Source organism: Apis mellifera, linkage group LG9, assembly GCF_003254395.2.
Source record: "Apis mellifera strain DH4 linkage group LG9, Amel_HAv3.1, whole genome shotgun sequence".
Classification (NCBI taxonomy): domain Eukaryota; kingdom Metazoa; phylum Arthropoda; class Insecta; order Hymenoptera; family Apidae; genus Apis; species Apis mellifera.
In genome coordinates this window covers 9,392,508-9,410,318 of record NC_037646.1, presented here as the reverse complement: position 1 = coordinate 9,410,318, position 17,811 = coordinate 9,392,508, and the positions used below count along the sequence as shown (strand labels likewise).

Genomic DNA, 17,811 nt, shown 5'->3' with positions numbered 1-17,811 from the left:
ATCTAATCATCTCGCAACCTGTAATTTTCGAACCTTACTTTATCATGTTGGTAAATTTTGTTCAAAAAAGGATCGAAAGTGTGTACGATGTTTAAAACCGTGACAAATAACCGTGAAAAAGAACTTGTATAAAAATATGTTTCACTCACTCGCTATAAAAGACTCGTTACTTATGTCCCAGAGAAATTCCTTTCGACCAAGCTTAACACCGAATCGCGAAACTCCGATACAATTTCGCCGACAATACGATTTTCATCCACGGTTGGAAATCGGCACGGCCAGGTGGCACCGTGTTAACGACCGAGTCCACGGTAAATAGATGTATAGGATACGACGCCTGTAAACAATAATTTAGCATAATCGCGGGGACTAAACGTTACGGCGTCCCAATAACCGCGAGCGTGGCAATCGCAAACAGTGTCGCGGCATCGGCGTACTTTACTCTCGTAATCCGCCGGCAAACACACCATAATACAGACATACGTGGCAACGGTCCCTCGAAACTGTCCTTAATGCTACCACGCGCATTCAATTTCGCATTCCAACGAACCTCACGCTATTTTTCCCTGCGACCGAGATTTCCGCGAACGGAATTGTTCGTATTGAATCGAAGATTAGGAAGCGTGTATTTTTTGGTCGCGCGCGATCCAGTTAAAAAGGACAGGCGACTTTAGAGGATCTGCGTTTGCAGGATCGTTGTGAAACCTCAAATCGTCGCTCTTTTAAACTTTTAATTCAACATCTTCTGTAACTTGTTCTGCGAGGGAATCGAAATTTTGCGGAATTTTGTAAGATGTAGTATAATTAATAGTATAAAAATTTTAGTATTCTTCAATCAAAGTTATTTGGTTTATTATTTACCACGAAACAACGCATTCTTTCCCACGCAATTAAACAATTACTGTGAACGAAGTGGCGATATAATAGGCTGCGTTAATGCCACGGCTACGTTTAAACGCTATAAATCCGGGGGAATGCGGTGTTAGAATCAATGTCGTTGTCCATTAAAGCTGGATCGCGCGATAAATAACGGGGAAGGGGTGAGGGGGAGGAGGGTGAACACTTAAAACTTTGCACCCGCACGTTAACCCGTTACGAGACAAGGTTAATTTGATCGGTCATCCCTTCCTCCCCGCCACGCCTCCGGCCAATTACAACCCCCTTTGATACTTGCGGATAATAGATTATTATATACGATAACCATTGGCCGTCGGCCGCCACGGATTCGCAAATTTCAAATGGCCGCGATATCGATTTCGTATTTATTATCGCTCCGCCGGTAACGCAGTTTATCATAATTTACGGCAAATAGGGGCGGCCCCGTCCCGTCACACGTCGTAATTCAACCCTGACTGACGCTAACTCCGCAGGATTATCCCTTATGCCCACCTGGATTCACCTCGTCACGCCACCCTTCCTCCCCCCCCCATAGACCGCGTTTAGCCGCCATTTTTTCCCCTTCCTTCTCACGCCCGTCAACCTTCATCCCGTATAATTGACAAAGATGATGGATTCACCACCGCCTCCCCGTTTGATCCTTCGTTAGGCGCGACAGCTTGTTCGCGAATTATCCTTACCACGGCCTTGTCGAGTTTAACGTGTAATGAACGTGTAACGATGTGAATTGTCGCGATAAATAAAAAAGAGATAGAATCCTCGCGGCTACGAAAAGTTACGAGAAAATAATCGAACGCGAGGGAAGGAAAAATCGTGTCTTTTTGAAGAAATTTTACAGCTTTTTTTTTTTATCAAGATTTTATTACGCTGTCGCGAAAGGGAATAAAAAAATAAAAATTCGCACAGCGTTGAGTAAGTTTGTAAATTCCATAAAGAAAAGAAAAGAGATAAGAATTTCTGACTCCCGCGAGAAAGAATATTCCCCCCCGGTTGGCAAATAAAATTCAGTTTGCCTGTGGGGCTGGCTCCCCTTATCGCGGGCCAATTTATATTCTCGCTTCTAAATTACCACGAATTTTCAGAGGATCTCGGTGGTTATTCTTGGTCGAATTCCTCCCCACCCAGTTTTGTCACCTTCCGTATGGTAAGGTAGAAACGTAAGCGGGAGGAGAGGATGAAAGTTTGTTGCCAATAATGGAAATGGAGAGAGCATTCGAGCAGAGATTGCGCCGTGTGGTAGATTGGCGGGACGTGGTTCAAAGCTCGGCCAGACGAGTGGTGGCCGTTCTCTCAACTTTTTCTTCTCTCAAAGAGAAAAAGCTGGATCCCAGGAATAAGGCTTTTGTCAAGGTTATGTCTCGAAACTCGTTCGAGCGAATTTTTCGCTCGGGGCCGATACTCCTCCTCTCGTGTATGCTTTTCTCGTTCCCCCCTCCTCTCTACACTTGTTTCCATTTTCTTCGCTTTTTCTTTCCGCCGACGGAAAAGACAAAGCTCTCCCCTCTCTCCAAAACTGTGTACGTCCACCATGTTTTTTAACCACGTTTCGACGTCGTTGCACCGAGGAAGGTCGGTGGAAAACCTTGGAGAGATATTTTCGTCGCCTCGGAACGCTCCAGTTAATATATTGAACTTTATCGACGTAACTCGATACGATTTAATATGTTATTAAATTGGTTATTAAAATTAATATCGTGCGATGGGTATGGATGTCACCGGCACGTCTATTAATGTGCGTCGTGTAATAGGTCGAGTATAATATAATAGTTGCGATTTAAATTATGATAGTTACGCAATTTGCAATGAAAACGGGTCAATAAACGGGACACGCAAATTCGATTAATCGCGAAACAGAGCCGTATCGGGGAGCCGTAAGTGTTGATAATTTTCTTCCCTTCCTCGCGACATTTCAATTTGTCCAACTGTAACTTCATCCCATCGATTCTTAATTAGAACCACTAGAAAAAGAAAAAGAAAAGTCACTTTGAGTAAGGATAGATATTTCCAAATTTCCATTTCACCTGAAAATTCAGAGATGCTATTCTAATTCCATTCGCTCGATTCGAGAAGACACGTCAAATTTAATAATTCTTCTCTGTCATTCCACCCGATCATACGATCTCTCTCTTTTTCTTTTCCTCTCTCCAATGAGAAAGAGAGGGAGAAGACAGAAAGAGCAATCGGAAGCTGGGCGAAGCGGCCGTTTAAATCGTTTCTAGAGCGAGTAGCAGAAGACAGCTGTGTGCGCCGGACGACTTGTTCCGAGTGGAAGGGAAAGTCATAGAGTAGCGACTCCTCCATTTGCCTAGAGGTGATATAGTCGAGGGAAGAAGAGGGAGGGAGAGGAGGGATCGAGGTAAGGTTAGGTGGATCGAGCAAGAATCACGAATTGAAATTTACTCGGAAAGTTCGCCACCGAGGCGCTTCCAGGCAAAAACCGGAACGGAAGTAATGTCACGCTCGATTCGCGCTCGAGTAACCGGCCAAGGATCCTCGAGAGTTTTATTTTTTTCTTTCTCCCTCCCTTACTTTCTTCGCTTTCTTTCCCCACCCCCACTTTTTTTTTCTCCCTCGAAGTACATATTGGACAAGAGTAACTCTCGAGAGTTTTACTCTCAAGCGTGTTTGCTCCCTTAATGGATTCCCGCGAGTGTATTTTCGAAATCGAATATGGCGGAATTGTATTCCCCGTTCGAAGTGGAGGAGGAAAAAGAAAAAATTGCGCGAGAATTTCAAATTAACAGTCGTAAAGTATTGAAATTAATTTACTCTTACCAGTTCATCCGTTTGCGTATAACGATCCTCGAATCGTTTCTTTTCTTCGACATTTTTTACACGATGTCAATTATTTTCTCAAGCTTTTGATGAATATTGTTCATCGAACATACTTTGCAACACTGTTCATAATTTGACCGTTTGGATTAAACGGGTTAATCTACGACGATGGGGAAGCGATATCTGTTAAATAAAATAAAATACATCGTTGACCCGATAAAAAGCAATTTCAAAAGCGAATCCAAATCAGTTGATTCCGGTATGCGTATGAAAGATAGCCGGATTGGCGGAAATCGAAATTTCGTTATCTCTTTGTTCGCAAACCGGTGTCCCGGATAGCTTCATTCGATCTAGTCCGTTTAAATGCTAATTTTATTTAGACATTTATGCACAAACGAGCGGCCCACCGACGTGTTCGCATTTGCCCACCCCTTTTAGCCTTTGATTGACGATCGCGTATAAGAATCGATATTACCAGAAACGATCTTATCTTTCCACCTACGTTTATATCTGCCGTACGATTATAACATTCGCGTTTAATAATTTTGTTTTTAAAATCAACGTTCGTCGCAAAGTTTTGAAATTAAATCCGTCAGAGATGCTCTATAGAAAAAAAAAATTAAAAATTATTCATCGTACAAAGTGTACGATGAATAAACGAAAAAAAACTACAAGCAATGCTTCTATGACAATAATGCTATACGAGAACAACGATAAAAGTTAACGATTCAATCAATATAATCGAAAGATACGTGTATCGATACCTTTCAAAATATTTCCAAGTAATTTCTTTAATTAATAAACAATAATCTCTGCTTATAATCCTAACTTCCTCCCTCCCTCTTTTAAATCCTCAGCTTTTACCTCGATTATCTGATTATTATACATATATATATATCTACGTATCGGAAGCGAAACATTTAATCGAAAAACAATTCTCGCTTCGGCAAATTGTGCCTATTATCGGGCAAGCAAGTCTCGGGATCGAATTGCGCCCGGGATCAATTTTTGAGCGCGAAAATCGTGGCCATGTGCATAATCCGCCACTTCGGCCCTTTTCCCCATAAACGGCGGAACGTCGGCTATTTTCTGCTCGTTAATTAAACGAACGATCAAAAAGTAGCGGACGGGAACGAGTGGATGCTCTCGTTCCCAATCCGAATTAGCAATCACTGCGTTGGTGATTGCCGCGAGTCGAATCAAATCTGCTTCGAAACGGAATTCGGCCGCGTGCCTTTTCACCCACGGGCAGATGATTTTAATTGCTTCACGCCGACTAAAAAAAAACACAAGCAAAAAAATGAAACAGGTGAAAAAAAAAGGAGAAAGAAAGGAAAAAATAGCGATTCTAAAAATGGGATACACAACAGATTCGAAATTTATCTGTATCCTGTTCCTCGCGTGTTTATCCTGATGAGAGAATTGCAGCAATGCGTTGCGCGATATTTTCATTCGAGGAAAAGTCCCGGCAAAGTCGATTTTTTTTAAATTTTGCGCGAGCCGGTTTTACGATCGTTGTTATCCGGAGTTTAGAGTTGAATACAAAAGAACTAACGCGCGAATGATTTCTCTTTCTCTCTCTCTTCTTTATTCATTATATATACGCATCTGTGATGCATCGTCAAAAGTTCTTATGGAACTCGCTTCAAAGAGGATAATTTTTTTCTTCTTTTCTTTTCAAATTGATCCGAGCCGTCCGAAATAATTTCTTATCGTACATAACAGAATACGGAAACAATTTCCCCCCCGATTTTTCTTTTTTAATACAAATATTCTATCGAAACAATGGCGTTATTGTTTCGCATTCTTTTTTTAATATCCACCATTTACCACCCACCTTCCAATTTTCTGATTGCTTTTTCACCCGATAAAAAAGGAAAAAGAGAGAAAGAAAAAAAGAAATCAGAGCAATATCGAAGAACGAAATATTCCACGCGAAATACTTTCGTGAAAATAAAGAATATATATATATCTGGCGGAATAAAAACAAAGATTGTTATCATCGATCGATTCTTCAACCGATCTCCTTCGATTTCGTCTCTGTGCCTTTCCTCGAGGCTGCTTCGATCCATCTCTTTCGCATTCGAGCAGTTCACCGCTCCCATCCGCGATAAATCGATCCTTTTGTTCCGGGTGGAGAGAGAGAGGGAGAGGGAGAGGGGTATAGCGTGCAAAAATTACGAGCCGTCGATAGGATTATTCGGGGGAACACGGATTCGATGGGACGCAAAATATCAGACGTAAGGTTTAGCCGGGTTGAATTCAATGTATCGTGTTATCCGTTAATCGGGTTTTAGCCAGTGTCAGCTGCATTTTATGTTTCGCAGTGGAAAGGGAAATGGAGGAAGGGAGGGGATGAGGAAAAAGAACATCCTATTCCTCATCGAAATCTACCTAAACGTCGAACGTCGTATATTTTCCTTTAGAAAGTTATTATTCCTCTCGAATCATCCCCTCTTTTATGAATCGTCTCCACTCCCCGGCAATCTTCCAATTTCACCAACATTATTCTATTTCATTCGAGGAAAGAAACGATTCTCTTAAGTCAGTTACAATTTCTAAGCGTTCTAAGATTCCAATTATTGGGATTACGATAATAACGATAATCGTGAATAAAGATGTTTCTTCGAAACGAAGTTTCTTCATCGATATTCTATTCGCGTACGATGTTGCGTACGGGCCACGTACGAGAAAGAGAAAGAGAGAGAAGGGATCAGTTTCATTCTCACGATCCGGTGTCGCCCACCGGAACCGCCATTTTCGAACGCTCTTTCACGAAAAAGATCGTCCAATTTTCCTATAATCCCGGCCAACTTCTTCCCAGGAGAAAAGGGGAAGAGAGGGAAGAGATACGTCGGTTGAAAACGAAACTCTTCGCCCTTATCGTCTCTCCTTACTCCGGGAAATCCTCCTCGAGGATCCGGTAATAATACATAAACGCATCGCATCAGTCGAGCGAAGTCGCGGTCGAACGAATTGAAATTTTCATCATCCGCCCTCCATCCGTATTCCTGATGCGGTCTTAATGTAAATTGCCCATCTCGAACCGCTTCCGCCGCACAATATCCCCCTTTCTTCGCTCCTTGCTTCGCCGGTTATTCGACTGGGATCGCGTTTACGCGATGTTTCATATTATCGTATCGAACCCCGATTTGTTACCGGGATCACTTATCTGGATTTAGATTTAACGGGGGATGATGAGAGTTATTTGTCGAGGGATTTTATGGAGGTGGGGAGATTTAACTCGAAGTAATTTGTTCGAAAAATGCTCCAAAAATATCGTTCAATATATTTGAAACAAGCGATATAAATTAACTTGGGTGTCCCAAAATTAACGCAAGATTTGAATTTGCCGCCATTTTTGCATTAAGTTGTCGAAAAATGTTTTAAAAATATATCGTTCAATATATTTGAAACAAGCGATATAAATTAACTTGGGTGTCCCAAAGTTAACGCAAGATTTGAATTTGCCGCCATTCTTGCATTAAGTTGTTGGCAACAATCTTCAACAAAAGAACAGTTTGACAGCTGAGAGTTTAGGGTTAGTAAAAATGATGTGTCTTCATTATTGAACAATATTTTAAAAATAATGAAAGTTTGGCAGCCGCAAAATAATTCTAAGCGATGAAGCATATTTTCACCTTGATAGCTTTGTTAATCGGCAAAATTGCCGTGTTTGGGGTTCAGAAAACACACGTGTGATTAGCGAAAAATAAATGCACCCACAACGTGTCACTGTTTGGTGCGGATTTTGGGCAGGAAGCATCATGGGACCATACTTTTTTGAGAACGAGGCTGGTCAAGCAGCAACTGTTAACTGCTGGATCACGACATGATAACAGAGTTCTTTCTGCCGAAATTGAATGATATTGAAAAATTGTGGCCAATATGTGGTTTCAACAAGACGATGCCACATGCCATACAGTCAATGAAATAATTCAATTACTGCACGAGATATTTTCTGGTTGTGTACTCTCTCGTTTCAGAAATCTATTGGCCCCCTAGATCGTGATTTAACACCATTAGATTTCTTCTTATGGGGTTATTTGAAGTCAAAGGTCTATGTGAACAATCCCACAACTATACGTGCATTACAAGAGAAAATTAAACGCTGCATCAACGAAATTCAGTCACAATATGAAGAAAGGTCATGAAAAATTTCGACGAAAGAAAAAAAAAATGCCAGCAAAGCCGTGGAGGCCATTTGCCCGATGTGTTATTCCATAAATAATCCTATCTTATATTTTTAGTCTTTATCATTCACTTAAAAAATAAATATCTAAAGACTAAAAATTCTCTTCTATATTTAATTCAAATCTTACGTTAATTTTGGGACACCCTATATACATATATATATATAAATTTTGTCTTATTCGAATTATTATTATTTTTGCCCAATTGATTAAGAAACATTCGCGCGTTTCCTCCTCCGAATACGATTAGCCTAAATTAATAATCTCCTTGCGAATTATTTCCTCCTTTTCCTTCCTCGCCAACGTACGTGTAATAACTCCTCGTACGGAATGCGTCAAAATTTAATCCCACGAATCGGCTCCCCCCGAATTGAACTGAAATTCAAGTTTTATTTCCCTCGTAATTTTCCGTTTATCCTTAAAATGTAAGCGATACCGTAGGAATCCAGAGGGCGCGTTGGTCGAGCGCGAATCCCAACAAATTTCCCGGCGGGGAGAAACGGGACGTGCGTTCGTCATTGGGGCGAGAGCAGAGAGGTTCGAAACGGAAACCAGCCGTCCGCGGAAAATATCGAGCGGGCGGATGAAAAATAGGCGGACGGAATCTTCGAACTTCTCCCTTTCCCCCCCTTCCTCGCGAAATCGTCCTTATCTCCGCTTCGTGGATCGTTCATGCACACCGCCGTGAACGAAAATCGTATTACCGCGTATCAATTCACGATATTATTCGCGCACCGATGGCGGGGCCACGCTCTCTCTCGTGTGGTCTCTCGTGTTCACGCGAAAAAGGCTGTGTGTGTTTTGGATACGTATCGACAAAGTGAAATTTACGTCGCTCAGGGCGAGAGCGGCGCACTGAAATATTATCGGTTTGCCTCGCGTTTGCATATTCATGCGTGGGCCGGCCGACGAGGATGGAAAAACTGAAACCGAGAGAGAGAAAGAGAGAGAGAGAAGGAGTGGAGAGGGAAGCGTGATGAAAAGGCGAGAGGAGAGGATAAAGAAGAGGTTGACGGGGTTGAGGAGAAATACCGGGGGAGAAGGAGGGTGCGAAATCGAAATGGAGAAACATGGCGGGGTGGAAACGTGGAAACGGTGATTCCAGAGAGTGGGATAAAGAAGAATTTAGTGGTATGAAGAAAAATGTGAGGAGGAGGAGACAGAGGGTCGTGGACAGAGGGGCGGTATAGGTGAATGGTTAAGGCGGAGGAGTGGAGGAAGGAGGGAGGAGGTTGTGAGAAAAAGTGCAATGCTCGCACGTGTCGGCCGATAACTTGTCACTTTTACAGACGAATCCATTCTTTTCCGTTGTTGGAATTTATCTTGAGATCTACGATCGCGATCTACGGGGCGTGTGAGAGGTGAATCATCGTTGCCTTGGGTACAAAGTGGCATTTTCTTTCGCTACGCGCGAGTCTATTAACGAGATTGAAGAAGAACGAGAATGGAAGACGTCGAATGGTAAATGGAAATCTTCTCTCTTTTTTTTTTTTTTTTCTTCGCGTATGAATCAAACGATTGAAAGAATGGGACTTTCACGATCGATTTTAAGATTCTATTTACGCGTAATACGCTCTTGGAGGAAGATGTTTCGAGACGAAATAAGATGTTTGAGGGAAACGTTTTTCCTTTGCTCAGAATATATATGTATATAGATGGGATATTTTAAATAAACGCGATACAATTCGTAAAAGAGACTATATGTGGTATAGGGAAAACAATTTCAGTTTTCTTAGTTATACGCATATCGAATTTTGAATCGCGATAAAGAAACGAGTTATTCACATACGCGTTTCGTTCCGCGTTTGTCCAAGGGAAGAAATTTAAATCGACCGTTGAACGAACGAATTATTTCGCGTAGAAATAAATGTTCAGATTTGTGCATCACGTAGAGAATGCTCCAACCCTTTACCCACAGGGTCACGTAATATTCCCATGCACGTGGTCGTATCTAAACTCCTAACCGAAATTACTCGTTATTGTACGCCTTCTTGTAGCGGGAAACGTGAGCTCGAACTCGCACCGGTTACACGATTAATTGTTGTTCGACTCTTACCCCGCACCAATAACTGCACGTCCCTACGATTTCGATGAACAGTCGGAGGAAATTTTCTATAAATTTCATTTCGATCGTTCCCGCCAGATGTTAAATGCCCGATAATTCCGTTATGAGAATCGACGCGGATTTACAGGGGATGAGAGTGAAAGTTGAGCGAAATCGAGGCGAGATTAATTAATTATCGCTCGAGTATTCCAATTCGAAATCGTTTACCCGCGCATCCTTTTTTGCAATAATCAAAGGGGCGAAAAATCGAGAGTGATACAGGAGTGAAAAGGACGGGTCAGTGGGAAATCGACGCGCAATTACGATTCCTGGACGAATTCGAGAAGCGCAAAGGGATGGATTCGTTAAGCGGGAGGCAGTTTCCCTGTTTAATGTTTTATCGTGGCTTTAAAATTCAGGAACAGACGGAAGTCGGTCACCGTCATAAAAAATTATCGTTCATTTTTTAAAAAAAAAGCTTCGGCCGATCGGGCGCTTCGCGATTGAATCGCGCCGCATAAAAATATCGCCCGTTTTGTTAAATGCCGCGTTTCTGCGACGCCCGAGCGGAGAGCGTGACGCGACTTTGTTAAAATACAAGCTGGCAGAATAGAGGGCGAATGGAATAATTTAAAAAAAAAAAAAAAAAAAAAACAACTCGATGGAGTGAAATCAAATCGAAACGAGATCAATGGTGTCCAATGATGCAAACCGCAAAACCCGAGGCAAAAATAATAATTATACCGCGATAGCAGCGAGGCGCGTTTGAAAGCCGGAAGGAAGGGAGGAAAAATATTCATTCGGCGTAAATTTGTATTTCGATGATCAGATAAATTCGAATTTGCACACTTATAAATATTTCATATTAATGAGTATAATACGAGATGTACAGGACGAAATGGAAAAAATTATGCGAATAATAATAATAATAACAACAATTCTTTCGAGTTTCGACGGTAGAAAAATAATGCGTCGGATTAAATTCGATTAATTTTGAGGAGGAGGAATATCATTTCATATCAATCCTTTTTTTTTCAATGTACGAAAGTATGGAAGATATGTTTTACGAGGATCCATCTTGTTTTTTTTTTTTTTTTTTTAAGATTCGATGTTTCGATCGAAAGTTATTAAAAATATGTTTAAGGTTGGCTACGATAATTTGAATAATAATGTAAAATTGGTTATCGAACTGGTTCGAAATTAATTATACTTCTAAAATTTCGATATTCCTTTTCAATTAATATTTTATCGTGATATGTATTATATAACGCGAATCAATAATTATTCACCCCTTTTTAATTGATGTTTACGTTGAAACATAGGCAATCAATGGAAACACACACACACACACACACACACACACACACACACACACACACACACACACACACACACACAATTTCAGATATTAACTTACATTAAATTATATATTTCATCTTTAACAATTATTCCCAATTTTTATTATTTCTACAGAACCACTTTTAATTAATGCATTTCGTTAACATTTGAAATTAATAATTTTCGATTGAAAACATTATTTAATATTGATGCATGGAGAGTCAAATTTTATCACACAACATTTCAAATTATTTTATTTATTTATACGATTATTCCATTATTTATTTGTTACTGTACACACTCTTGCATATTATATAATTTTTGTAAAATTTCGTAAAAAAAAAAAAAACCCTTTCATCTCGGATATTTCAATGACAACCAATTGACGACCACCACGAAAATGTGACGTCCAATAATCTCTCTATTCTTTCTCCGCGTAAAATTCGCCCGCATTATAAATCAATTTTCTCATTAGAGAAACCAATACTATCCAATATTCCAGGCGGGGATTCACCTTTTCAATTTTGCTTGCAATTTCACGAACCTCCATAAACCACTGGCGTATATCAAAGCGCCATTTCGAAATCCGTTGTATTTAATTTTGCGATTCGGAGGGGGCTAGGGGGGGGGGTGGAAGCCTTGAATCTCGATGCAGTCGATGCCGATGGTATAAAGAGTGAATCGAGTTCTCCTCTCCCTGTTCCCTGTTTAATCCGTGAATTTGAATATCGTCAATCCGTTGGTGGCTCGATCAGAAATTCGGGCGCGAGTGTAAAATGCCGGGCCACGGTGCGATCGTATTCGAAAAAATATTTTCCCTCTAATCCTCCTGGCCCCGTTCGTCTGTCCCTCCTCCTCCTCCTCCTCCACTAACTCGCGCTTCTTTTTTTCTTTTTTTCCTTTTTTTTTTTTTTTTTTTGCTCTTCAGTTCCGCATCGTTCATGAATATGGAAAATCAGACCTTTCGGTGACGCGATCCATAACCCGCCTGCCTCCCTCTCTCCACTTTTTCCCCCACCTTTTTTCTTTTTTTTTCCCCTCCGCTCCCCGACTGATTCGCAAATTGATTCGACGCAAGTGGCGCCGCGTCACTGTTGTTCCCCTCGAAAAGGGGGGAAGAAGGAAGAAGGAAAGGAAGGAAGGATTCGGTTTCTATAGAATTAGATGATCGAATCGAGCGTGTGAAAAGGTGTAAATAAAATACATCACCGATCGTTCGAATTTTGAAAGATCGGAATGAAAGAGAAATGATTCACCACCGTGAATCAACAGATATTCGTCGATGAGGCATAACTTGCGACGCTAAAATAATATCTGTAACGCGTTGTTGCTTCGTAGTCGCGTTGAAATATCCATTACGAATGGATGAAGCGATCGGATCATTATATTAATTAGGAATAATTTTAACTTGATTTGATCGAGATTTGAATTTTCCGTGGATACTTGGCGGTATCCGAAGAATGTTGAAAAGAAATGTTGGTCGGCGAGAAAGAAAAATGTAAAGCGAACTTGGTTATCCAATTTAACGTTTCGAAGAAAAAGGAGGATGAAGGGGAGGGTACTTCAATTATCGATCTCTACTCACCCAGTTCTGACGAAGTTGGCAAAGAACTGCACGATGCTCTCGGAGAGTGCCACTTCAGACCTCGTGTAGTTCCTCGGAAAGTGACCGAACCCGTCCACTAACGGTGCCCCGAAGACGAATGGCAATTCCTCGCCGTGGACCGAGCCCATCTTCTGAAACCAACACCCAACCGAGACCTGATTAATCGCCGTATAATAATCGACGAATCGATTAATCTTTCCATTACGTAACATAATGTAAGATAAAAAGAAAACACGATGTTCAACGACGTTCGAATAATCGAAAAATGTGGAACAACAGCTCGGTAATCTGAACGGGCGGGGCATGGGGGAATGGAAAGCGATTATTTTGCGAGTCCAACTTTGAATTTGAGAATTAAGAGCGTGTTTAAACCAGCCCCTTGCGACCCATTTCTCTTTCCACACCCGAGTTGCGGGGTGTTCGAATGGCACGACCCCTGCCAAATCCGCCAACTACTCGCCGCGTTTCCCGCTTTTGCTCGGTAATTATTCGCTCGATGGAGAAATCTACGAGGGAGTAATGCCTTGCTTATCGGCCCCAGGAGGGATTAACGAAACGGCACACCGGATTCTGCCGCAGTCTCGATCACGCTGGACACGTCAGCTACCGGGGTAATTTAATTTCTTCGAGCTCTCCCCCCTCTCCCCCGTCAATTTATCGATCCTCGTTTCCAAGATAAAACGAACTCGCGACATCTCAAAAGGACAGACGGAAGAAACCTCGAGTCGATATATTTTTCTACGATGACAAAAAAAAAAGATGAGAGGAGAGTGCTGTGAGAAATAAACAGGTGAGCTCATTACGTGCGTAACGATCGATACGCCTTTTCTAGGAATATTATTCCAAGATATATATAAAAGGAAAAATTTCTCTTATGTATATTTTATTCGCTGCAAGATTCGATGGTAATTAATTAAGCTATCCGGTATACAGGCGTCTGACTAAGCACGTACTTGCGCTACTTAGAGTTTCCAAACTCGTAATTTATTCGCGACTCGTCGTCTTTTATCAGATTATCGTTAATTATTAATAATCCGAATCATTTAATATGCGAGGATGCGCAAGCCGAGGAAGGAAGGGGATTAAAATGTTTAATAAATAAAATGTACGGATATGTAAAGTGTAATTGAAAAAAAAAATTGAACGAACGAAAATCACGATCTTTCTACGTACGTAGAATTTACAGAAGAATTGTGATTTTAATAGAATTCAATTTAATTTCGCGGAGAGGGAGGGGGAAAGGATTGTTCTCTCTCTCTCTCTCTCCCCCATTAATTTCATAAATTATCCACCACCTGTCCTTCCCTGTCCGTGTAAAGGCCTGGATTTGGCCGAAAGAGACAAATTAAGCGGATGATGGACAATTAGCGTGGTTAAAGGCCCGTTACACTCGTACACCCCCGACGATCGGCAGTCTTAACGGACGATTAAAGCGAATCACTGCCCGACAACGAGTTTCTTCGTTAACGACGCCGATTTCCTCTGCCTCGCCTCGTTCTTCATTATGTTCGTTAATCCGACTAATCACCCGATTTTCATTCCCATCGCCATAAATCGTCGCGGAGCATTCGTCTCAAATACAATCCCTCCTCCTCTTTTCTCTCTTCCTTCGTATATATCTCATCGAAATCATCGATCACTTATCTTTCAGCGTATAAAAAAAATTTTAGAAAAATTTCCCAACGAAATCAAAGTGTACCGTTTCCTTGAAACGAAACTCGTTTCTTCTCCCGCTTTCGTTTCCCCAAATCATTTCAAAAAAACGAGCTGATAATCCGATTATATGACCGAGGGAGGAAAGTTGTTCGGGAAGATATTCGTTGGATCTCACGAAAAAAAGAAAAAGAAAAAAAGGGGGGGGAGGGAAAAAGTTGAAATTTTTATTCCGTTTCCCAGAGAAACGGACAGTTTATGAAAAAGGAGGGCAGGGGTGAATGGGACAGATTAAATTTTGCTCGCCGTGGAAAATTGGTTTTTTGTCGGTGTTCCCCGCACAACCGGCCGCCACAAAACGGTCGCGGCAATGTGGAAATGAAGCTCACAGCGGGCACGGTTTCTGGTTGGCCGGCAATCGGCTCGCGTTTCCGTTTCGGCCCGAAACTTTTCGCCCCAACCGGAAGATACGCCTCCCTGATTGCACGCGCGCGGTAAATAAGCGGAGGAGCGGAAAAGGAGCGGAAGGAATTGCTTCACGCTATTAGTTGGCCGGGGCGAAAAGTTGTACGCCCCTGCCTGACCGTTCGAAAAAAGTTTCGTTCGCGCGGGGAAACTTTCCACTCCGGGACGTTTTTTACGATCGGCCAAGTTGGCTCGCAAGATTACAGTTGGCGAACAATCGTGGAACGATGTACGATCGCGAAAATGTACGATTGCTTCGGTATTTTTAATACGCGAATAATAATTTTACTTAGCGTGGAAAAGATCGAGTAATTTTTCAAGAAACTTTCTTCCTTTCTTTGTTTCGTAATTGTTAAAAGTGTTCAAGCTTGTGAATATTCGAAAAAAAGATTCCGTGGCATCGAGATACATCGATCAACACTTTTCTCGAGATTCTTCTTCTTCTCATGCTCTTCAGGATACATTGGTTGCTAGAGATTAATGTTAACCGGAGAATCGTAGTTTCTCGGCTTACGGAAACTCCGGGGTTCGCGAAACAATCTCAATTCGAGTTCAGTGTCGAGTGGAACAGTGACGAATACTCGACACGGTCTCTACCAGGCGTATGGCCATTTCGAATTCCGCTATACCTATTTCTCTGCTCGGTCTTAACGGAAATTTAATGGCCGGGTTAGTTGATTACCCCTGCTAAACCAAACGAATGAGCCGTCATATCAATTATGCCGAGTTAAACGTAGGAATTAAGGAGATAACGCACCGCTGCAGATAAGATAAGATGGCGGAAATTAAAATTCTTCTCCACCCGCGGAGATTTCGAAAGGAAAAATCAATTCTTTGACATTTATTCAAGCGAAGATAATACAAAATTATCGTTCGTATTCCATTCGATAATAATAAAAGATAAGGATTTATGATAAATTTAAAGAATTAATCCTCTTCTCTCTAATTTGCGTTGATACATACTCGTTCATGATCCACCGCAACGTTCCAAGGAATTTGTTAACGAAGGATGGAAACAATTTCCATCCGTAATAACGGCAGCGACATCAGCCAGAAACTGGCATCTCTCCAGTTGCCCAAGTTTTGACAATTTAAATGCATGCGCAATCGGATAAAATCGGGTTTTACCCGAACGAGATCAGAAAGTGGTCGTTGGCGAAAGAAAACCGAAGGAAGGTTTGAAAGAAACGAGCTCGTACCTCGAACGAAGGAAGGAAGGAAGGAGGAACAAGATCAGGCCGAGCGATACATTCGGATCCGCGGATTACTTTAACGAAGTCCTGCTGCATTTATAAAAGGGTTCTGATTAAACCTTTGCCGAGAGATCTTGGCGATATCTCGAGTTGGTGGTCGAAAACGACTCAACCTTTTTCGTTGGCCAAGTTGGGATAGAGAGAGAGGGGAAGCCTGGTGGTGGTTTTAAGTAAATAAGAGTGGACGGTAAAGACTGTCGGAAATAAGCTTAATAAAATAACGAGGTGAAACCAGACGAGCGCGATCTCCTCCGCTCCGGTTATCATTTTTAAACGAGGAATACAAGTAACAGCTGACATTCCACTCCACCGTCTTAATTGAGGATTTTTCGAGCACCCGCTCGAGCGTGTTCTCGCGAAAAATCTTTATTCCTCGATTCGAAAATAGAGAGTTGGTGGATATCTCGCGAAGACGCGACACAGATGGAAAAAAGGATTTGAATGAAAAGTGACAGCTTTGAATTCTTTCCTTCTTTCTTCCTTCTTTTTAACAGGAATAGAAGTTTAAGAAAATGAGATTTCGTAGCAATTCGTTTGTCGCGTTTTTAGAGAATTTTGCTGGTAACAATTCTATCTCCTCCTCCTTTTATTCGTAACGTAACAAATGAGGAATTTCCTTGCAAAGGCCCCGCTCTGACTTTCGCTCGATCAATTATTCTTTCGGGTCGAGAAACGAGGGGGATAAAAAGCCACCCGATTCCCTTTAGATCGAGCAAAAAGTTTCGTGCCTCGGCCTGGAATTATTCCCGCGGATGAAACCGCGACAAAAGAGAGAAAACCGGTTAAACCCTGCCCAGACTGGAGATCTATTGTCGCTCTTAACGTGCCTTATCTTCTTCCTTTTGTACTTCTCTTTAGAAAATGTTCTTTATATATATACATATATACATAGGCACGTTCGTAGGTAATATTCAAATTCACGGTTCGAAATTAAATTGATGAATAATAACGAAAGAGAAACTTGGATAATTTATATATATATATATTTTCGAACAAAAGTTGTAATATTATTAATCATAAAGCATATTAGAGTATCACGTATGAATCTCAAACGGAATATTGCAGCGGAGTTGGATAAAATTTTAACTGGGTTGGAAATTAAGAATAAAACTACTCGAATAATTATATTCTTCAAAGGGAATGTAATACGAGTAGAAATAAATGTTATTTTAAATAAAGTTGCCACTTTCTCACAATCCAATTTCTGCATCGCAGTTGGACGAACGTACAGAAATGCAACAGATAATAATAAAGCACGCGAGTGGAATAAGTATGCAACTAATCGGACTTGGTGCAACGAGACAATCGCTTCGAATCGATAAAATTCCACGGCCGAAATTTCAATTTGTAGAAATTCACGGGAACTTGCATCGAAACCGCATTTAACAAACAATTTCCAAAACTATTTTCCATCCGTCCGTCGAAATCGACGAAAAAGAAATCCAAAAATATTCCCGTCCGCTTTCCTCCCCCCTTTCTCGCCGCAAAACCGACAATTTCGAGAAAGATTAAAGAAAGCTTTGTCGTTGTTTCGATACTCTTGGGGATAGACTCTCCCCCTCCTCCCTTGATTACGGAACGGTTTGT

General features: G+C 41.4%; 1 protein-coding gene across 4 annotated transcripts in view; it reads right to left on the bottom strand.

The window, feature by feature from the left end:
• NLG-4 (neuroligin 4) overlaps positions 1 to 17,811 on the bottom strand; it is a 284,789-nt gene that overhangs the window by 54,901 nt on the left and 212,077 nt on the right. For 2 of the 4 annotated variants that reach the window (XM_006561556.3, NM_001145737.1), the window contains 1 exon segment: positions 12,833 to 12,981. In XM_006561556.3, the coding sequence (XP_006561619.1) occupies positions 12,833 to 12,981 (149 nt within the window). 4 annotated transcript variants of the gene reach the window in all.